This window comes from Nycticebus coucang, chromosome X (genome assembly GCF_027406575.1).
Source record: "Nycticebus coucang isolate mNycCou1 chromosome X, mNycCou1.pri, whole genome shotgun sequence".
Taxonomy (NCBI): domain Eukaryota; kingdom Metazoa; phylum Chordata; class Mammalia; order Primates; family Lorisidae; genus Nycticebus; species Nycticebus coucang.
Genome location: NC_069804.1, coordinates 56,234,003 through 56,251,727, shown reverse-complemented (window position 1 = coordinate 56,251,727; position 17,725 = coordinate 56,234,003). Strand labels below are relative to the sequence as shown.

Here is a 17,725-nt window from a genome sequence, read left to right as displayed (position 1 = left end):
ACAGCTGTATCTGTGGGATATAGGGAAATTTATAGCACTAACTACATTAGACAAAAGGAGAAATCTAATAGTCAATACTGTAAGCAACCACATACTAGAAAAAGAGAAAAACAGGCCAACCATGGTAGCTTATACCTATAATCCTAGCCATTCTGGAAGGCCAAAGCAAGAGGATTGCTCCAGCTCAGGAGTTTGAAACCAGCCTGAGCAAGAGAGAGACCCAGTCTCTACAAAACATAGAAAAATGAGCCAAGTGTAGTGACATGGGCCTGTAGTCCCAGCTATTGGGGAGGCTGAGGCAGGAGGATCCCTTAAGTCCAGGAGTTGGAGGTTGCAGTGAACTACAATGGCACTGCTGCACTCTAGTAAGGTAACAGAGTGAGAGTCTGTCTGAAAAAACAAAAAAGCAAATTAAATCTCGTGCAAGCACAAAATAGGAAATAATAAAGATAAAAGCAGAAATCAAAGAATTGAAAACAGAGAAACCAATAGTGAAATGAAAATCAATGAAACAAAAAGCTGGCTCTTTGAAAACATCAAAACCTAACAAACCTCTGGCAGACTGACAAGAGAAATAAAAAACACAAAACAATATCAGACACAATACCAGGTAAGTTACAGAAACCATCTGATGTACATCACAGTGCCTATAGTTAAAAATATTGTATCTTGTACTTCTAAATTTGTTAAGAGGATAGATCTCATGTTAAGTACTATTACCAAAAAAAAAAAAAAAAAAAAACAAAGGGACACAAGAAAATTTTGGGAGGTTTGGTGTTAGATACATCTATTACCTTGATCGTGTTTATTGAATTATGGGTGTTTGCACGTAACCAAGTTCATCAAATTGTACATATTAAATGTGTGCAGTTCTTTGTAAATCAATTATGCCTAAATAAAACTGTTTTTGGAAAAGAAATAAAATAGGAGATACTATGGACACCTACACACATAAACTTGATAACTTAAAAGAAATGGACCAATTCCTTGGAAAGCACAAACTACCACAACACGCCCAATACTAAATAGATAATTTGAATAGTCCCACAATTGTAAAGAAATTCCATTTTTAATTTTAAAATTCCCCCCAAAAAGAATCTTCATGCCCAGATGATATCACTAGAGAATTAAATCAAACATTTAAAGAATAATTAATACCAATTCTATACCTATGTCCTTCAGAAAATAGAAGAGGGAACACTGTTACTGTGATACCAAAACTATCCACAGACAATACAAAACAAAAAAACTACAGGCCAATATTCCTCATGAATATAGAAGCAAAATTCTCAACAAGGTATTAGTAAACACATTCAGCAATATATAAAAAATATTATATACCATGACCAAGTAGGATTTATTCCAGGGATGCAAGGTTGGTTCAAAAAAATCAACACATACAATCCACCATCTATATTGACTTGTACACTGAAAACTACAAATCAAAAATGGCTTATGGGGAAAAAACATTGCTGAGAGTAAAGACTTCAATAAATGGAAAGACATTCCATGTTCATCAAAGAGGTTACTGAATATTGTTAAGATGGCAATAAACCCTAGTTTAATCTACAGAATCAATGTAATCCCTATTAAAATCTATGCATGAAAGAGTCAACATACCATGTCCAAGAGTGTTATTATTTGAAAATCCTTCTTGCAAGGTTGGTCCTAGGCCAGCATCTGGGAGCTTAGATTTGGGGAGAGTTTCTACCACCCTAACAGATAAGGTTAGCTCAATTATAGTTTATGGTGAATTCCAGGTTTTCTCCCGGAGTCTGTAATTTTGGTAAATGCTAGTCAGAGAGTGCCTAAATGACCAGCCACCAAATAAAACCCTAGCCAGTGAATCGCTAATAAGCTTCCCTCACAGACAACATCTCACACATGTTGTCACAACCCCTTTCTGGAAAAAGTTGGGCTAAGTAAAAAAAAAAAAAAAGCCAGCCACAAAAGACCAAATACAGTATGATTTTATTTTCACTTAATGTCCTGAATAGGCAAATCTATAAAGAAAGTAGATTAGTGGTAACCACTAGGGTAAAGGGGTAAAGGGGTGGCTGGGGTATGATAGCTAAAAGGTATAGAGTTTCTTTTGGGGGTGATATAAAAATTCTAAATTGCTTATGGTGATGGTTGCACAACTCAGTGAATACAGTATACTAAAAAAAAAATCACTGAATTGTACACTTTAAATGGACAGATTATGTTGTATGAATATATTTAAATAAAACTTTTGTAAAAAACATAGTCAATAATATATCAGTTCTTTAAAAAAAGATTATGCTGAAGAGTATCAAGAATAGACACAATAATTCAGGCAGTATGGATTAGGATGAATTGATGGTCCTAAGCATAGCAATTTTTGAGTAACAATTACCACTAATTTTCAATTATATAAATATCCTTAAGCACTTACTAATATCTATGAACCTGGTGCTATCCTTTGCAGGGTAAATGAAAATGAATAAAACAGTCATTCTCCTCAAGCAATTCTGTATTTGGAAAGAAAAAGGCCATATTGCAACAAATACACCGTGAGGCAGAATGTAATAGATGAATTACAAATTCACAAGGTAAATATAAAATTCAAATTCACAAGGTGAATATAAAACTGCTAAGGATTTCAGAGGACACATGTTGTTGAGCCCACTATTATTGTCAACACCATCATTACTGTTGTAATTATCTCAACATCACCAAGAGCAATTACTGAGTGTCTAAGTATTACATACGGGAACCACTGCTAGGTTCTATATCTATATAGAGAGTGGGACAGTCATCATCTTCCTATTATACATACCTTTACGACAGAAATATTAAGGAAATGTATCAATAAATACAATATACACAAAAATACAGTTTTAGGATGGGGCGTGATTCTATCAAGGAGGAACACCAATGTCCCTTTTAATTTGAGGAATGCCTTCTCAAAATAGGCTTTTGTGTGGTGTGTTCTTGCACTAGTGACCACGTGAAGTCATTACCCAGATTGGCCATCTTGATGATTTGAGAGTAAGAGGCAAAGGAGGTCTAAACCTGACATTCCCACAGCCCAACTACATGAAGAGGTGAAGAGGAGGCCAATCTTCGCCCAATTTTAATGTTCCTAAAACCAGGGAATCCTTATGAGTCTGGTTGGGGGTGGGGAGGATGCTTACATGTGCTATGGGAGAACCTGAGAGACTCCACCTGCTTCCAGATCCCCTCTCTTTCCTTCGTGGTTTTCATAATCTTTAAAGCTTTCGCGCACTGCTCAATATGCTATTGGGGGGAAAGGATAAAGACTTTGTCACCAATCAGTATTATATTTAAGTGCTTTTTAAAGGTTATTTTGTTGTATATTTCAGACAAGTTTGTAGGTTTGACAGAAAGAAAAAATCTGATCAACACGCTACTTTCTTCAGCCAGTTTTCCTCCCATAGCTCCAGCCTTGCACCGTATATATAAATATATAAGGCATTTATATATAAACATATTTATATAATAAATATATAAGGCTAAAAGCTCTTGTGAAAGCTAGCAAAACAAGTTGTACCTTTAACAAACCATAGGCGGATTAGAACGAGAGCTTTGCATTGGAAAATTCTTCACCAACGGGAAATGCAAACAAAACAATACAAAACAAAACAAAAAATGCAGATGAGGGGCTGGGTAAGAGACGACTAACCGCCTCAGAACAACCGCCTCCAGGAAAGCAACCGCCTCTGAAAGACTGATCCCAGAGGCGCCCAGGCCGACTCCACCATTCTCACCAGCAGGGGGGGATAAGGAATCCGCGCTTCCTTCAGTCAAGCTTGAAACCGCCAGATGGGGCCAGAAGATCAGAATAAGTACCCTTATATTTTTCTTTTTCTCAGGGAATTTCTCTTCTGGATCTCCAGACCCTGGAAGAAAGAAAGGAGGTATTAACCCCTGCACACACACGCAGCCCCCCCACCTCCAAGACAATGGAAGTGGCCAGTGCCTGATCTAGCCAGACCACCAGCCATTTATAACATCTGTATTCTAGCTACTCATTTATAACATCAGGATTAAAATAGTGCCCGTTTCACAATGTTGTGTGAGAATTGTATGAGATAATGCATGTAAAACACAGTACCAAGCAAATTCTCAGGCCAAGCTCCAGACCTGCAGAAAGAAAGTCTGGGATGGGCCCCAACTATTTTAGTTTAATGTGCCCTCCCTATGATTCTGATTGCCCACTAAAGCATGACAATTACTGCTCTGCAAAGAAGCCTGCCGGCTCTGATAGCTAAGCAAGTTTTTTGATCATTATTACAGATCCCTTGACTCCGTGACTTCTGAACTGTTCCCTTCCTGAAAGTCCAAAAACATCATTTGTTTCTTGAGCCCAGCTATGTGCCCAGTATTGTGGCAGATACAATGAAAAAGAGAACCTGCCCTCCAGGCTTGCAATGTAGGTGATCCAGGATTAGGAACAGTTAATTAACTCTACAAGGCCAGATCTAGTAAATGTCAGATGAATTATACTGACGAAAAGCAAATGTTCTAGGAAATCAGAGGAAGGAAAGTTCACAATTACAAGAGGGAGAAGCCTGATCAGAAATGGCCACTGCCAAACCAAGCCCACCCCTCAAAAACAGCGTAGTCATTCTCTGCAGCAAGGTTATAGAACAGACCATAGCTGCCTAATTAAGTCCCTGCCTATAAAGGAAACTCCAACATACCTAAGAGTCCACTTACTTTTAACAACTGCCTCCTGAATTTTATTTAAATACAGATTTTTAAAATCCTTTATTTTCTCCATCTACTCCTTTAATCACTCATAAGAAAGGACAGACAGGGCCGCGCCTGTGGCTCAGTGGATAGGGCGCCGGCCCCATATATTGAAGGTAGAGGGTTCAAACTCGGCCCCGGCCAAACTGTAACAAAAAAAAAAAAAATAGCTGGGCGTTGTGGCAGGCACCTGTAGTCCCAGCTACTCAGGAGGCTGAGACAAGAGAATCGCCTAAGCCCAGGAGTTGGAGGTTGCTGTGAGCTGTGTGACGCGACGGCACTCTACCAAGGGAGATAAAGTGAGACTCTGTATCTACCAAAAAAATAAAAATAAATTAAAAAAAGAAAGGACAAACATGCACAATACAGACATAACATCAATATGTGACAGAAGTTATCATGCTGTACCATTGCTAAGGTATTCAAAATAGCCATTTAATTTTTCACTTTAGTGTGGGTGCATGCTGCTGCTTGAATAGACATTGCACGTTCTTGTGGCTGGGAAACAATTCAGGAAAAAAAATAAGTGTTGTTCTCAATGATACTGGTCCACAATAAACAATGTCTGATAATCATTGGCATCACTGCCCATTTTCCAAATGGTCACAGTATCATCACATAAACAAAATTAGGTAGGCTATATCTGAGGCTCAAAAATACTCAGCAAAACTAACAGGCAGACAGTGATTTAATGAAGGCTGATAGTTCATTTAATTTCCTTTTGCCACTATTCCTAATAATTATAAAATGAACAGAGTTCCCATTCTTACTATCTTAATAGTTTTTCAAATCCATCACAAACTGAAAGCATACTTAATGTGTTGATTTGTACTATTATTCACAAGTTTGTGTGGAAAAAATGTTTGGGAAGAATAATCAAGCATAAGGGAAGAATCAAGACAGACTGGGTGGAGGCTCTTAAACTGGCCTACAGTGAGTGGTGGTGATGGGGGACAGATGAGGGAGAAAGGATATTGAAAGGGAGTCCCAGGGAAACTTTCCCTGTTATTAGAAAATAGATAATAACAGGAAGAAAATGACCAAGGCTTTTGTGTTTAACATCTTTACGTTTAGCTCTTAAAGTCCAACCTATGAGCAGACTATTCACTCTACCATACATATTCCTTATTTTGACTCTTTGAATATTGAAGGAGCTAAGAAAATTTCACCCCAAAATATGATTCCTTGGTGTAAAAATTATTTTTAATTAAAAGCTATTCATAATCAGGAAACTTTGAATAAAGACTTTCTTCTATTTACCTAAAATCTTAAAGGGTTGTTAGATTCCTTATTATATGCTAATAGACTTGGTCCTAAAGTCATTTGAAGCATAATACCTATTTCTCAGGTTAATTTACTAATCAATCTGTTTCCTCTCCATTTACCCATTCCCCCCACCCCCCACTTAGCAACCTTTTGTTACACAGATACTTTCAAGTTTCTCTCCCCCCTCCCTTCTAAAAGGTATCTTTAAAAGCCACTGATTTTCCCTGAAACTTTGGGAAATTACTCTTGTGGTTCCCCCCATGCCCATGGTATTTGGAAATAAACCTTTCTCTTATTAATCTACTACAACTGTGAGTTGATTTTTTTAGTAAACCAACCTAGGGGAAAAGGGAAAGTTTCCCTGGGACTCCCCTTCAATATCCTTTCTCCCTCATCTGTCCCCCATCACCACCACTCACTGTAGGCCAGTTTAAGAGCCTCCACCCAGTCTGTCTTGATTCTTCCCTTATGTTTTCATCATTGGTTTCACATCCAGATGCTGCTCTTGCCTGCTCCTGGTTAGCCTCCAGGATGACAGGATCAAGGTGCCATGGGACCATATCTAATCATCCGTAGTAGTTCTCTCTTTGTCATTTGGGGATTTAGTTAGACATTTTCCAGGCACATTTTATGGTGGTTCCATTCTGGGTTGAAAGACATAGACTTTTTTTAAAAAAAATCTCTTAGAAATATGTGTTCTCGTGCTTGGAAAATACATAAACATTTTCTTGTTTTGCTCATATTCCACAGAGATGAGCCAGACAAATGACCTCCAACTTTGTCTTTAATCATTGAAAGTTCCCCCTGCCCAAAAGAGTGGTATAGGAAAAATAGGTCCTGTACTGTGGATTTTAACATTAACAAAGACCCTCTTCTTGACTAAACTTTAGTCAGGCTCCTCTGAGCCCAGTTCTTGAGTAGGCCTCAACCTTGGCCTATAAGAACTGCAACTTTCAGCATAAATTATTTCACACACCCCTACCCACCCACACACCACACACTATTAACAAACACTACAACAGTTTGTATCAGTTCAAGGCCATTTCTCTAGGACAACAACCCTAGTCTCCTTGAAATGCTCCTAAGAAAGCTCAATACTGCCAAAAGAATTGACTGTTTAAGTCAAAACTTGACTACAGGTTCTGACTCCCTCACCTTACAGCATATACTTTAGAAAACTTGGAATTATAAATCTGTTCTCTATTCTTTTGAAAAGTATCTTCTACAACCCAGGAGTGTCTCAAGGACCTGGGAGCCACCCTCTGAAAGTTAATCATCAAGAATGATAGGGCCCATGTCTCCCTGTCTCTGTGGGAGGGTAGGAGCCTAAGTTTGATAAGCACTAATTAGCAAACACAGATCACCTAATCGCCTTGACCAATTACGCCCCCTAATGTCCCTCAATATTTTTCTTTTTACTGCCTTTTGTTTCTCTGGATTTGAGCTCTGTTCACGTGAAGTCTCCTCCCCTATTTCACCAGCCTGAATGAAATTTGTCTTATATCCTTTAATAAATGTCTGTCTCTGTTTGTCTTTGATACTGTGAACTAACAGGATCAAAATGGTATAGCAGGGTTAAGAGGTGAAATCTCAGGGATAACAGGGAAAAGAAGAAATGGGGGTACAACCAAAAATAGGAAACTCCACCATTTAAGGGGTCACCTCAACTGATTTTTAATTCTGATGCACTCGTTCACATTCGTAAGGGTAAAGTGGAGACATGTAGAGAAAAGATAAGGAGAGACAAGATGAGACTGGGGCACAGGGAGAGCCATTTGGCTGTGGGATGTTTCCAAACTGGGATTAAACTGAAGGCATCTCAAAGTGTAATGTATAATTACACTAAAACACACTGTAGCCAACAATCTAGTACTCGCCAGATGGAAAAGACTGGCTCGAGGAGTCTTTAAAAGGCTGAGCCTATCCCAAATGGATCAGGCTTTCTCTGGCCTACTAATGTCTCATGGAAAAGGTAAAGGGCTGCTAAACCACTCAGAATCCTAAGAAAGGACCCCACATTGTGATGTCACTGTTCTCCATAGAAACAGTGATGTCATGAAGTAGCAGTTCTGATACCAGCTGGCAGGCAAGTCATTAGGAGGGTATGGAGGGTTGAGTAAAGAAGCAACATCTTGAGGCTGACTGAAAGACCATCACAGCATCCAAATTGACAAGAAAAACATCATTCAAAGGTCCTGCATAATAGACTACTCTGCTACAACAATGGTAGGGACATCTTCTGACTTTTTTTTTAATTTTTTAAAGTTTATTTCAGTAAATGATGGGAGTATATACATTTTAATTATATAGTTTGATTTTGTACATTTTATTTAAGATTAACTATGAAGGTACAAATGATCAAATTACACTGTTTGTTAGGTAAAGTCCAAGTTGTAGTTGATCACTTTTTTGACTAGATAAGAGAACATCTTAATGGTGAGGTGAAATCATAGGAGTGGCTAAGGTAGCTTTCAATTTTCTATTTTCATAGTTTTATGTGGGATGCCCAGAACAGCCTTTGATCAACATTCCTCTGTTTCTACATAAGTGGAAAGATTTCTTGCCACATAACTGATTAGATCAGTGGTTCTCAACCTTCTTAATGCCACAACCCTTTAATGCAGTTCCTCATGTTCCATAATTTTATGGTTGGGGGTCACCACAACATGAGGAACCGTATTAAAGGGTCGCAGCATTAGGAAGGTTGAGAACCACTGGATTAGATGGTTCTGGAGGCCTAGAAAGAAAAGAGAAGGGAAATCTTTGAGGGGTGGTGAACTGGAGAAAATGTGAGAGAAATATGTGTACCCTCCTAGAAATAATCAAAAAGTTCGTCCTACAACAGACAGCCTAATGTGAGGACAGGTTACTGAGTTTGCCAGTGTGCCACCTTTGCTCTGGTTGCCATGGTTTCGGGCATTATGACACAACAAACGCTGTGACATAACCCAGGGTTAAAGCTGGCAGGCAACAGCCTGAGCCCCTCAGTCCAGTCCAACAGCTGACGGGGGAAGCAGCCAGTAGCAGGTGCCCAAGAACTTGGCACTGCCCAGTTCCATCTCAAGGGGCACATCTCCCTCCTGGGTGGCACATTTTCAGCCAAAAGCCTACAACTACATTATCAAGGTAATGAGTTCATAAATTTAATTTCTTACAGTTCTTTAGGACCTGAACTGAAGCTGTATCAGAATCACATGAGGGATTTCTATGCCTCCCCCTCTTTTTTTCCAGGCTAGTATTCTCCAGCCCTTGGAAAAGAAACTCCCTCTTCTGAGTGTGTGGGAGGGCTTTTCTTATAACTTTTTCAAGATTTCATAAAGATTTTTGAAGGCAGAGCCCAAAAAGGTCTGGGAGAGGTGGCAAGGGGAGGGTAAAGGGTAGGAATGTAGGATTATCATGTGAAAGAATAGCTATTAGAAGATAGATGTTACAAAAAATGTGGGGGAGAAAAGAGAGAACAGTAGGAAGAAATAGGGAAGAGAGGGAGGGAGGGACAGAAAGGGGAGGGAGGGACGGAGGAGAAGAGAGGGAAGGAGGAACATGGAGAAGGGAGGGAAGGAGGGGGAAGGGAAAGAGAGGAAGGGAGAGAGAAAAGGGAGGAACATAGTGGGAGAAGGGAGGGAGGGAAGAGAATGAGACTTTTGAAGAGGTAGAGAAGAAAGGAGATCTAAATTTTGGTCTTTTCAGATGGTTCTGAGTGTTGTGTTACAGCTATTTACCTAATTTTACTTTCTTTTTTGTAATGAGACTCTTTCTGAATTGGGGTTAGAATTAAGTTAGAGGGGGTCAGATGACTTAGATCCTATGAAGGTAAATGAGATCAGAAAGATTTAGTTAGTAGAGTTGAATAGGTATCACTAAGGTAAAGATTCTGCCACCAAGTTCAAACATTTCAGCATGTCCTTCCCTAGTGCTGACCCCACCAATTCCTATCCTAAACCTACAAGAAACACAGAGATGGGTTTCAGAACACCCTCCAGAGATTCTTATCTAAACTGACCCCATTTCTAAAAGCCATATATAAGCATTTCATATTTTTCTTTCTCTTTTCAGATGTCTGATGATATTGACTGGTTACACAGCAGCAGGGACGTGTGCAAGGTAGATCTTTATAGCCCTGTGGGACAACGAGAACAGGATCGGAAAGTGGTAAGATACAAAACAATTCCTACCAATGAGTAGGAAAAATGGACATTTAAGTTATAGATATCTTGGAGCCCAAGATAAATTAATGGAGGATACCATGACTTCTCCAAGCAACCAAGCTCAATATAGTTGTCAGGGCAACCCATTCATACATCACAGAGGGCTAAATAGAGGGGGGACAGGGTGAGGTGGGGAATGGGATGGGAGGGGCCTGAGTGGAGGGGCGGGGCCTGGGAGGGGCGGGGCCTGAGTGGAAGGGTGGGGCCTGAGTGGGGGCGGAGCCTGGGGAAGGGCGGGGGCTGCGGAGGGGAGGGGCCTGAGTGGGGGCGGGGCCTGGGGAGGGCCTGAGGGGAGGGGCTGGGTCTAGGGAGGGGAGGGGCCTGAGTGGGGGAGGAGTCTGGGGAGGGCCTGGGCGGAGGGGCGGGGGTCTGGGGAGGGGAGGGGCCTGCGTGGGGCGGGGCATGGGTGGGGGCGGGGTCTGGGAGGGGAGGGGCCTGAGTGGGGGCGGGCCCCGGGAGGGGTCTGAGTGGAGGGGCGGGACCTGTGAAGGAGAGGGGCTGGAGTGGGGGCGGAGCCTGGGGAGGGACTGGGTGGAGGAGCAAGGTCTGGGGAGGGGCCTGAGTGGGGGCGGGGCCTGAGGAGGGTAGGGGCCTGAGTGGAGGGGCAGGGCCTGGGGAGAGGAGGGGCCTGAGTGGAGGAGCATGGCCTGAGTGGAGGTCAGGGCCTGGGGAGGGGAGGGGCCTGGGTGGAGCGGAGGGGCCTGGGGAGGGAGGAGTTATGGTTGCCTAGTAACAAGCCCCTATTATTTGAAACCTGTGACGTCATAATGATGTTGCCTAGTTACCAGTAAGTTAACCTAGGACCCCTCAGGAGAGCAGGGTAACCATAATCTAGTCCCAAACCTCAAGTTATATGCATAATACTTAACATTTTTTATCATGTTCAAGTACCAGACATATTATTTACTTAATATGTATTTTTTCAATTTTTTAAAATTGACTTACACTTTAAAAATTAACTATAACAATAACATTCTTCGTAATATCACAGGTTTGATGTTCCAGTATGTATTTTCCCTAATGTACAACATAAAATGCATATATTAAACACTGAAATGTTTATCCATGTACTACCTAAAATCTTTATATCATTTGTAATCAACATACCACATTTTGGAAAACACTGGTTTAGTAGAAAGTGCTCTAGGAAACCGAGTTCTAATACAAGCTCTATCTTTCAGTTTGTGTCAGTTGGGCAAGCCATTTCTCAGTTTTTTTGATTAATACAGGTGGATATTATACTTTAAGCCTCTCTCACAGGTTGGTATTCTCATTTAAGAAACACAGAAATGGTAAGATTCTGTCTACCTAATAATGACAGTATTAATGTTTACTGAGCACTTAACTATATGCCAGGCACTCTGCTAAAAGCTTTACATAGAGTATCTCAGTTAATCCTTACAAGAACCATATGAGGTAAGTGCTATTATTATTATCTCAATCCTTACAAAAACCATATGAGGTAAGTTCTATTATCACCTCCCAGAAAGAAAAAAAAAATGCCCCTTTCTCTAGAATTGTTCTAAATTCACCCTCCTAATTTGATGCAGATATGCTTTGTGGATGTGTCCACCCTGAATGTGGAAGATAAAGACTGCAAGGTTGGTATTCTCTGCTCAAAGGTGAAATGGGTGGGAAACTGCTGAGAATGGGTTACCAGTTTGAACTAGAAAGAAGGAAAATTTGTGGCAGATGGTAGAAAGGTGGAGAGGACTCAGGTAAGTGAAAGCCAATATTCTCATGGGCCTGGGATTACTGGTCCTGGATTTACTTTCATTCTTGATAACAAGTCTCATTTTAGAAGCCACTTAAATTGCTGGCAGGGGTGAAAGAAAGTATTGAAGGTATGTCATAAAAGCTTTAAAAAAACTACCTTTTTGTTGAAAAAGAGACTGATGGCTTAGTGAAAATCTTCAGAGCGGGAAGTAGTATTTTGTGGAGGAAACTTTGTCTTATTCTTCAAATATTAGTTAGCATTACAAGCCTCCCTCTTCTTCAGAAAGAAAAAAGATAATAGAAGACATGACATTTCATGATTTGAAGCGGTAGCCTAGGTGGACAGCTTGGAGAAGTCTCAAAAAGCAATGTTCATAAGAATCTTACCCTTTCATTCCTTAGGATGCTACCGGTTCAAGCTCAAATGGAGACTTAAGTCTGGGGAATCTGGAAGAAAAAGAGATTATTGTCATCAAGGACACCGAGAAGCAAGACCAGTGTAAGGTACAGTTAGCCTCTGAGATTTCACCACTTCTAATTCTCAGAGTCTAATACTAAGTCATTTCAGAGATGGTAAGAAAACTATTGTCAAACAGGCCCATCAATTTAAATAACTATGACATCAGAAAACTCAAACCTAAGTTCAGGGTCACAGTAATTTAAACACCCAGGTACTTAATAATGGCACTAATCACAGAAGTTCAGAATACTCTCTCCTGATTTTCAGATAACGATGCACACAGAATCATGATATCCTAATCCTAATAAAGATGTAGGCTTATAAGCAAAATCATTTACAATGTCCTTTTCTGCCTTGTAATGGACTTGTGTGCCTAGTATCCAACAAGGAAGACACAGGCTATTGGGTAGCTTACAGTTAGAAGCAATTAGACTTTCACTCCACTATCACATACAGAATCTTTTTGGTTTCATGTAAGTATTCCAGATTATGCCTGTTAAGCTCCTTGTTTGAGGAGGGCACTAGAGCACACAATATGTAACCCTCAGATTCCTACAAGCCCAGAGTAACTGTATTTGGCTTTAGTTCAAAGTGTTTTATTCATATATTATAAATAAAACATTATTTTTGGTCTCTGACATCTTTCGAGTGAGGGAAGTGGCCCCTAAGGAAGGAAAAACAAGTTACATAACATCTCTAAAGAATTTGGGGGTTTAGGTGAGGTTTTAAGAAAGGGATAAATTATACTTAGTCTTAACTGTTAAGAGAGCAGCCCATATTTCCTACATACAAGGCAGATCTCCTTGACAATAACTTAAACCCATTTGCCTTATTATGACCTCACATTTCCAGGAGTTCAGGGAAAAGAGAGGTGATAAAGCAAAGGAAGGGGCAAAGAAGGCAACAGTATTTAATAATGAGTGGAAAATCTATACATAGTAAATATGTACATATCCAGCCATGGGCATACACAGTCACAAGAATAGATACACACATAAAAATTTATACAAAATGACACACACATCAATGTATATATTATGCAGATATGCTTTGTGGATGTGTCATAATGATTTGCCTAGTTACCAGTAAGTTAACCTAGGACCCCTCAGGAGGGGCTGATACACACATACCTGGCTACATTTGCATTGACAAACACACATAAGCATGAAGTAAAAGGCCACTTAAACTGGCCTATTCATAAACAAGGATTTACACACACATACAAAGATATACAAAGTCATACAGAGTCAGATGTGGTGATACATCTAAACACCCATACTACACAATGCATAAACATATACTCACATTAACACACACAAACCCTGATCAAAACACAGCGACTATACAGACTCGGGTTTTGGCATATACATTTATAAATATACACACCTATGCATGTATGGTGGTCATACACAGTCATGCTGACATACCCATTTTTTTGACAGTCATTATACTATCACCTATTTACACATACAAACATGTAACATATTAGAGTGTGATACATTTTCTAAATAATATAAGGGAGAGAAGTAGCCTACCCAACTCTTATGGATAGGTGTTCTTCTTTTTTTAGACGGAGGGCTCTGTGTGCCTTTTCAAACAAGCTCCCTCTGACCCCATAAGTGTCTTCAATTGGCTTCTCAATGATCTCCAGAAGTATGCCCTGGGTTTCCAACATGCCCTGAGCCCCTCAGCCTCTAGCTGTAAACATAAAGTAGGAGAGACAGAGGATGAAGAACACCAAATGCACTCTGGCAACTGCTACAGTGTTTACGCTGACAAACTGAACTTGAATTATTTGACCAACGAACCCAAAAGCCTACGAGTAGAAATGACAGCAGCTAAAAACACCAATAACAACCAAAGGTCTTCGAGTCCCCCAGCTAAATCTCCTAGTGGTCAGAGAGCAGTTGTTACTCCTGATGGAGAATGTTGTATAGATGACCTTTCCTACTATGTCAACCGACTATCTTCTTTGGTAATTCAGATGGCCCGTAAAGAAATCAAGGACAAGTTGGAAGGAGGAAGCAGATGCTTTCATCATTCAATCTATCCACCCACTGGGGATAAAGGGAAAAACAGCCCCCACAGTACTGTGAGCAAGATTGCTTCTGAAATGGTCCATGATGCTATGGATGTGAGTTCAGAAATGCGTGGCACCAGAGAAGACTGCAAGGATGGCGGTCGGAAAACCTTTCTGTATAGTGAATTATCCAACAAGAACAAATGTGGAGAAAAACAAACGTGTCAGCGAGATAGCAAAGAATTTGCGGATTCTATCAGTAAGGGACTCATGGTTTATGCAAATCAAGTGGCATCTGACATGATGGTTTCTGTCATGAAGACCTTGAAAGTGCATAGTGGAAAGCCAATACCAGCCTGTGTTGTCCTAAAGAGGGTGTTACTGAAGCACACCAAAGAAATCGTGTCTGACTTGATTGATTCCTGCATGAAGAACCTACATAATATTACTGGGGTCCTGATGACTGACTCAGACTTTGTTTCAGCTGTCAAGAGAAATCTCTTCAATCATGGGAAACAAAATGCTGCAGACATCATGGAAGCTATGCTGAAGCGTCTAGTCAGTGCCCTTCTCGGTGAAAAAAGAGAGACTAAGACTCAGAGTCTTTCATATGCCTCTTTGAAAGCTGGATCCCAAGATCCCAAGTGCAAGAACCAGAATCTTGAAATCTCAGCTGTGAAAGCTGAGATGAAAGGGAAGGACAAATGCAAAGCAAAACCAGACCCATGCAAATCATTGACCAGTGCTGAGAAAGTCAGTGAACACATCCTAAAAGAGAGCCTGACTATGTGGAATCAAAAGCAAGGAAACCAAGGCAAGGTACCTACCAAAGCGTGTGCCAATAAAGAAGAAAAAAGAGAAAAAATCAGCCCTTCCACAGATTCGCTGGCTAAGGACCTGATTGTGTCTGCCCTTATGCTGATCCAGTACCATCTGACCCAGCAGGCAAAGTGCAAAGACACATGTGAAGAAGAATGTCCAAGTTCTTCCATGAACTATGTGGCTCAGAGTACCAAATTTGAGAAGTGTGGAGGTGCCCAAAGTACTAAAGCAGTTTCAATGAAACATCTGGAATCTCATGGCGCTCCCGGACCATCTACCTCTGCAAAGGAGACCCCACAACCTGACTGCAAAAAATTGGACATGTCAAACATCGTTCTAACACTGATTCAGAAACTGCTTAATGAGAGTCCCTTCAGCTGTGAAGAACTTAGCGAAGGTGAGAACAAGCGTTCTGAACCCAAAACAGGAAAAGCATCTTGCATGTCCAAGAAGTCTGACAGAACAGAAGAACAACAATGTCAGGAAAATCAAGACCTTGACTTTCTGAGTGGAATGAAGCAAGTGAACCGCCAATTTATAGACCAGCTGGTAGAATCTGTAATGAAACTATGCCTCATCATGGCCAAGTACAGCAGCAATGGGGCGGCTCTTGCAGAGTTGGAAGAACAAGCCGCTTTGGCAGGAAATTCCAACTTAAGCGGCCTCAGATGTGGTCATGATGGGGCAATGCCACAGGGCTTTTCAGATACATCCGGGCCAGAAGTCATCGTCAACAATCAGTGTGCTACCAGCAACTTGCAGAAGCAGCTCCAGGCTGTCCTGCAGTGGATCGCCGCCTCCCAGTTTAATGTGCCCATGCTCTACTTCATGGGAGATGATGAAGGACAACTGGAGAAGGTAGGTAACACACCAAGGCACAAGAAGAAAGAGTTAGCAATTGATAGAGTCAGGAAGGTAGCATTGTACTTATAGCATAGGATCAATCCAATTTCTTTCAAGTTTATCCTTTATTATATGCTCCATGATTACTTTCACCTCATGAAAAGACAAAAATGTGGTGAACCACTGGCTAACTTGGGGGCATGGACACCTCAAGGCCTGTGCGTTTCCATGAAGTAATCTTATTTTTCCTGTGTTCCTCCCCCAAACTTGTGGGTCCTGTAAGTGCCCCGAGATTGCCTGTTGTCTTTCATTTTATGCCCTACATGCCTAACGCTTCACTCTAGTCCTGGCCCCTCTTCTAGGATTAGTATACAGTGTGTCACAGATTCAGGATTGGAGGCTGTTGACACCACTTTTCCTTTTTCCTTGAACCTTCTCTAATGACACAAATCAAAATGGAAAACGTACTTTTTTTTTTTTTTTAGAGCTTCAAAAACAAACTGCCAGAACCCCTTCAGTTAATCTGCGTTGATTTCTAGGTTTAGAATCATGGGTAGGAAGGTGGCAGTTGGGGGATGATGAGAGGGTGTTAGCTCACTTGGTTCAATGGGTCCTTCCTCCAAAAAGCATCAAGTGACTCATGATAACTCTGTTCTTTACACAGCTTCCTGAGGTTTCAGCTAAGGCATCAGAGAAGGGCTACAGTGTTGGAGATCTTCTTCAGGAGGTCATGAAATTTGCCAAGGAACGTCAGCTGGATGAAGCTGTCGGGAACATGGCTAGAAAGCAACTGTTAGACTGGCTGCTCACTAATCTGTAGAATAACAACTCCTTTGACTCCTCTCCATCATACTCCCCCCTAGCAGCATTCCATCCCAGCCAGAACACCTACACTGCCAGGCCAGCCAACTGCACAATACACGATTGTGTTTCCCAATACATCTGAGCAGTTGCACTGTGCAAACACAGAGTGTTCCCTAAGCTGGGAAACATCGTGAATTAAAAAAAAAAAAAAAAAAAAAAAAGTGTGTCACTGTTTTGTTTTATTTTTCTTTTTTTTCTTTATTTTGAGACTGAGTCTCAAGCTGTCACCCTGGGTAGAGTACTGTAGCATCATAGCTCACAGCAACCTCCAACTCTTGGGCTCAAGCAATCCTCTTGCCTCAGTTTATTTTCAGTAGAGACAGAGTCTCGCTTTTGCTCAGGCTGGTCTCGAACTCGTGAGCTCAGGCAATCCACCCACCTCAGCCTCACAGAGTGCTAGGATTACAGGTGTGAGCCACCGTGCCTGGCCTGTCACTTTTCTTAATCAGACGTTGCTGAGGCAAGGGAGGAGAATGAGTCCAATTTCCAGGACTGGTGATACAGTGATTTGTATCCAGATCTCACCCTGGGTTACTCTGAACATCAAAAACAGGGATATAGGCACAATGTAAGGGTATATGGCACACTTCTTGGGTGCAGGACACAACTATAAGAGGGACTTTAACAAATGCAAACATTGTAACCTAGTTTTAGATTAATTTGAGAGTACAAAAAACTAGGTTACAATTTGCGTTTGTTAATCTAAAATTTTAAAAAACCACAGGGGTTTTTATATAACCCATGTCCAGGTTCCTAAGCAATCTGGTTTGTCCAAATAATCTTAATCTCAAT

The 17,725-nt window shown here is 40.9% G+C and overlaps 1 protein-coding gene across 1 annotated transcript; it reads left to right on the top strand.

Moving 5' to 3' along the window:
• Positions 1-10,056: 10,056 nt before the first annotated feature.
• Positions 10,057-16,889, top strand: AKAP4 (A-kinase anchoring protein 4). The gene is made up of 5 exons (XM_053579848.1): positions 10,057-10,152; positions 11,759-11,809; positions 12,327-12,428; positions 13,955-16,084; positions 16,734-16,889. The coding sequence occupies exons 1-5, from the start codon at positions 10,057-10,059 to the stop codon at positions 16,887-16,889; spliced, it is 2,535 nt and encodes an 844-aa protein (XP_053435823.1).
• Positions 16,890-17,725: the final 836 nt, after the last annotated feature.

Bases quoted from the DNA above. Each gene is read 5' to 3' on its own strand.
- AKAP4 (XM_053579848.1), top strand. From the start codon at position 10,057: ATGTCTGATGATATTGACTGGTTACACAGCAGCAGGGACGTGTGCAAG. The intron at 10,153-11,758 runs GTAAGATACAAA...AATTTGATGCAG, and splicing joins GAGAACAGGATCGGAAAGTG to ATATGCTTTGTGGATGTGTC. The intron at 11,810-12,326 runs GTTGGTATTCTC...TTCATTCCTTAG, and splicing joins TGGAAGATAAAGACTGCAAG to GATGCTACCGGTTCAAGCTC.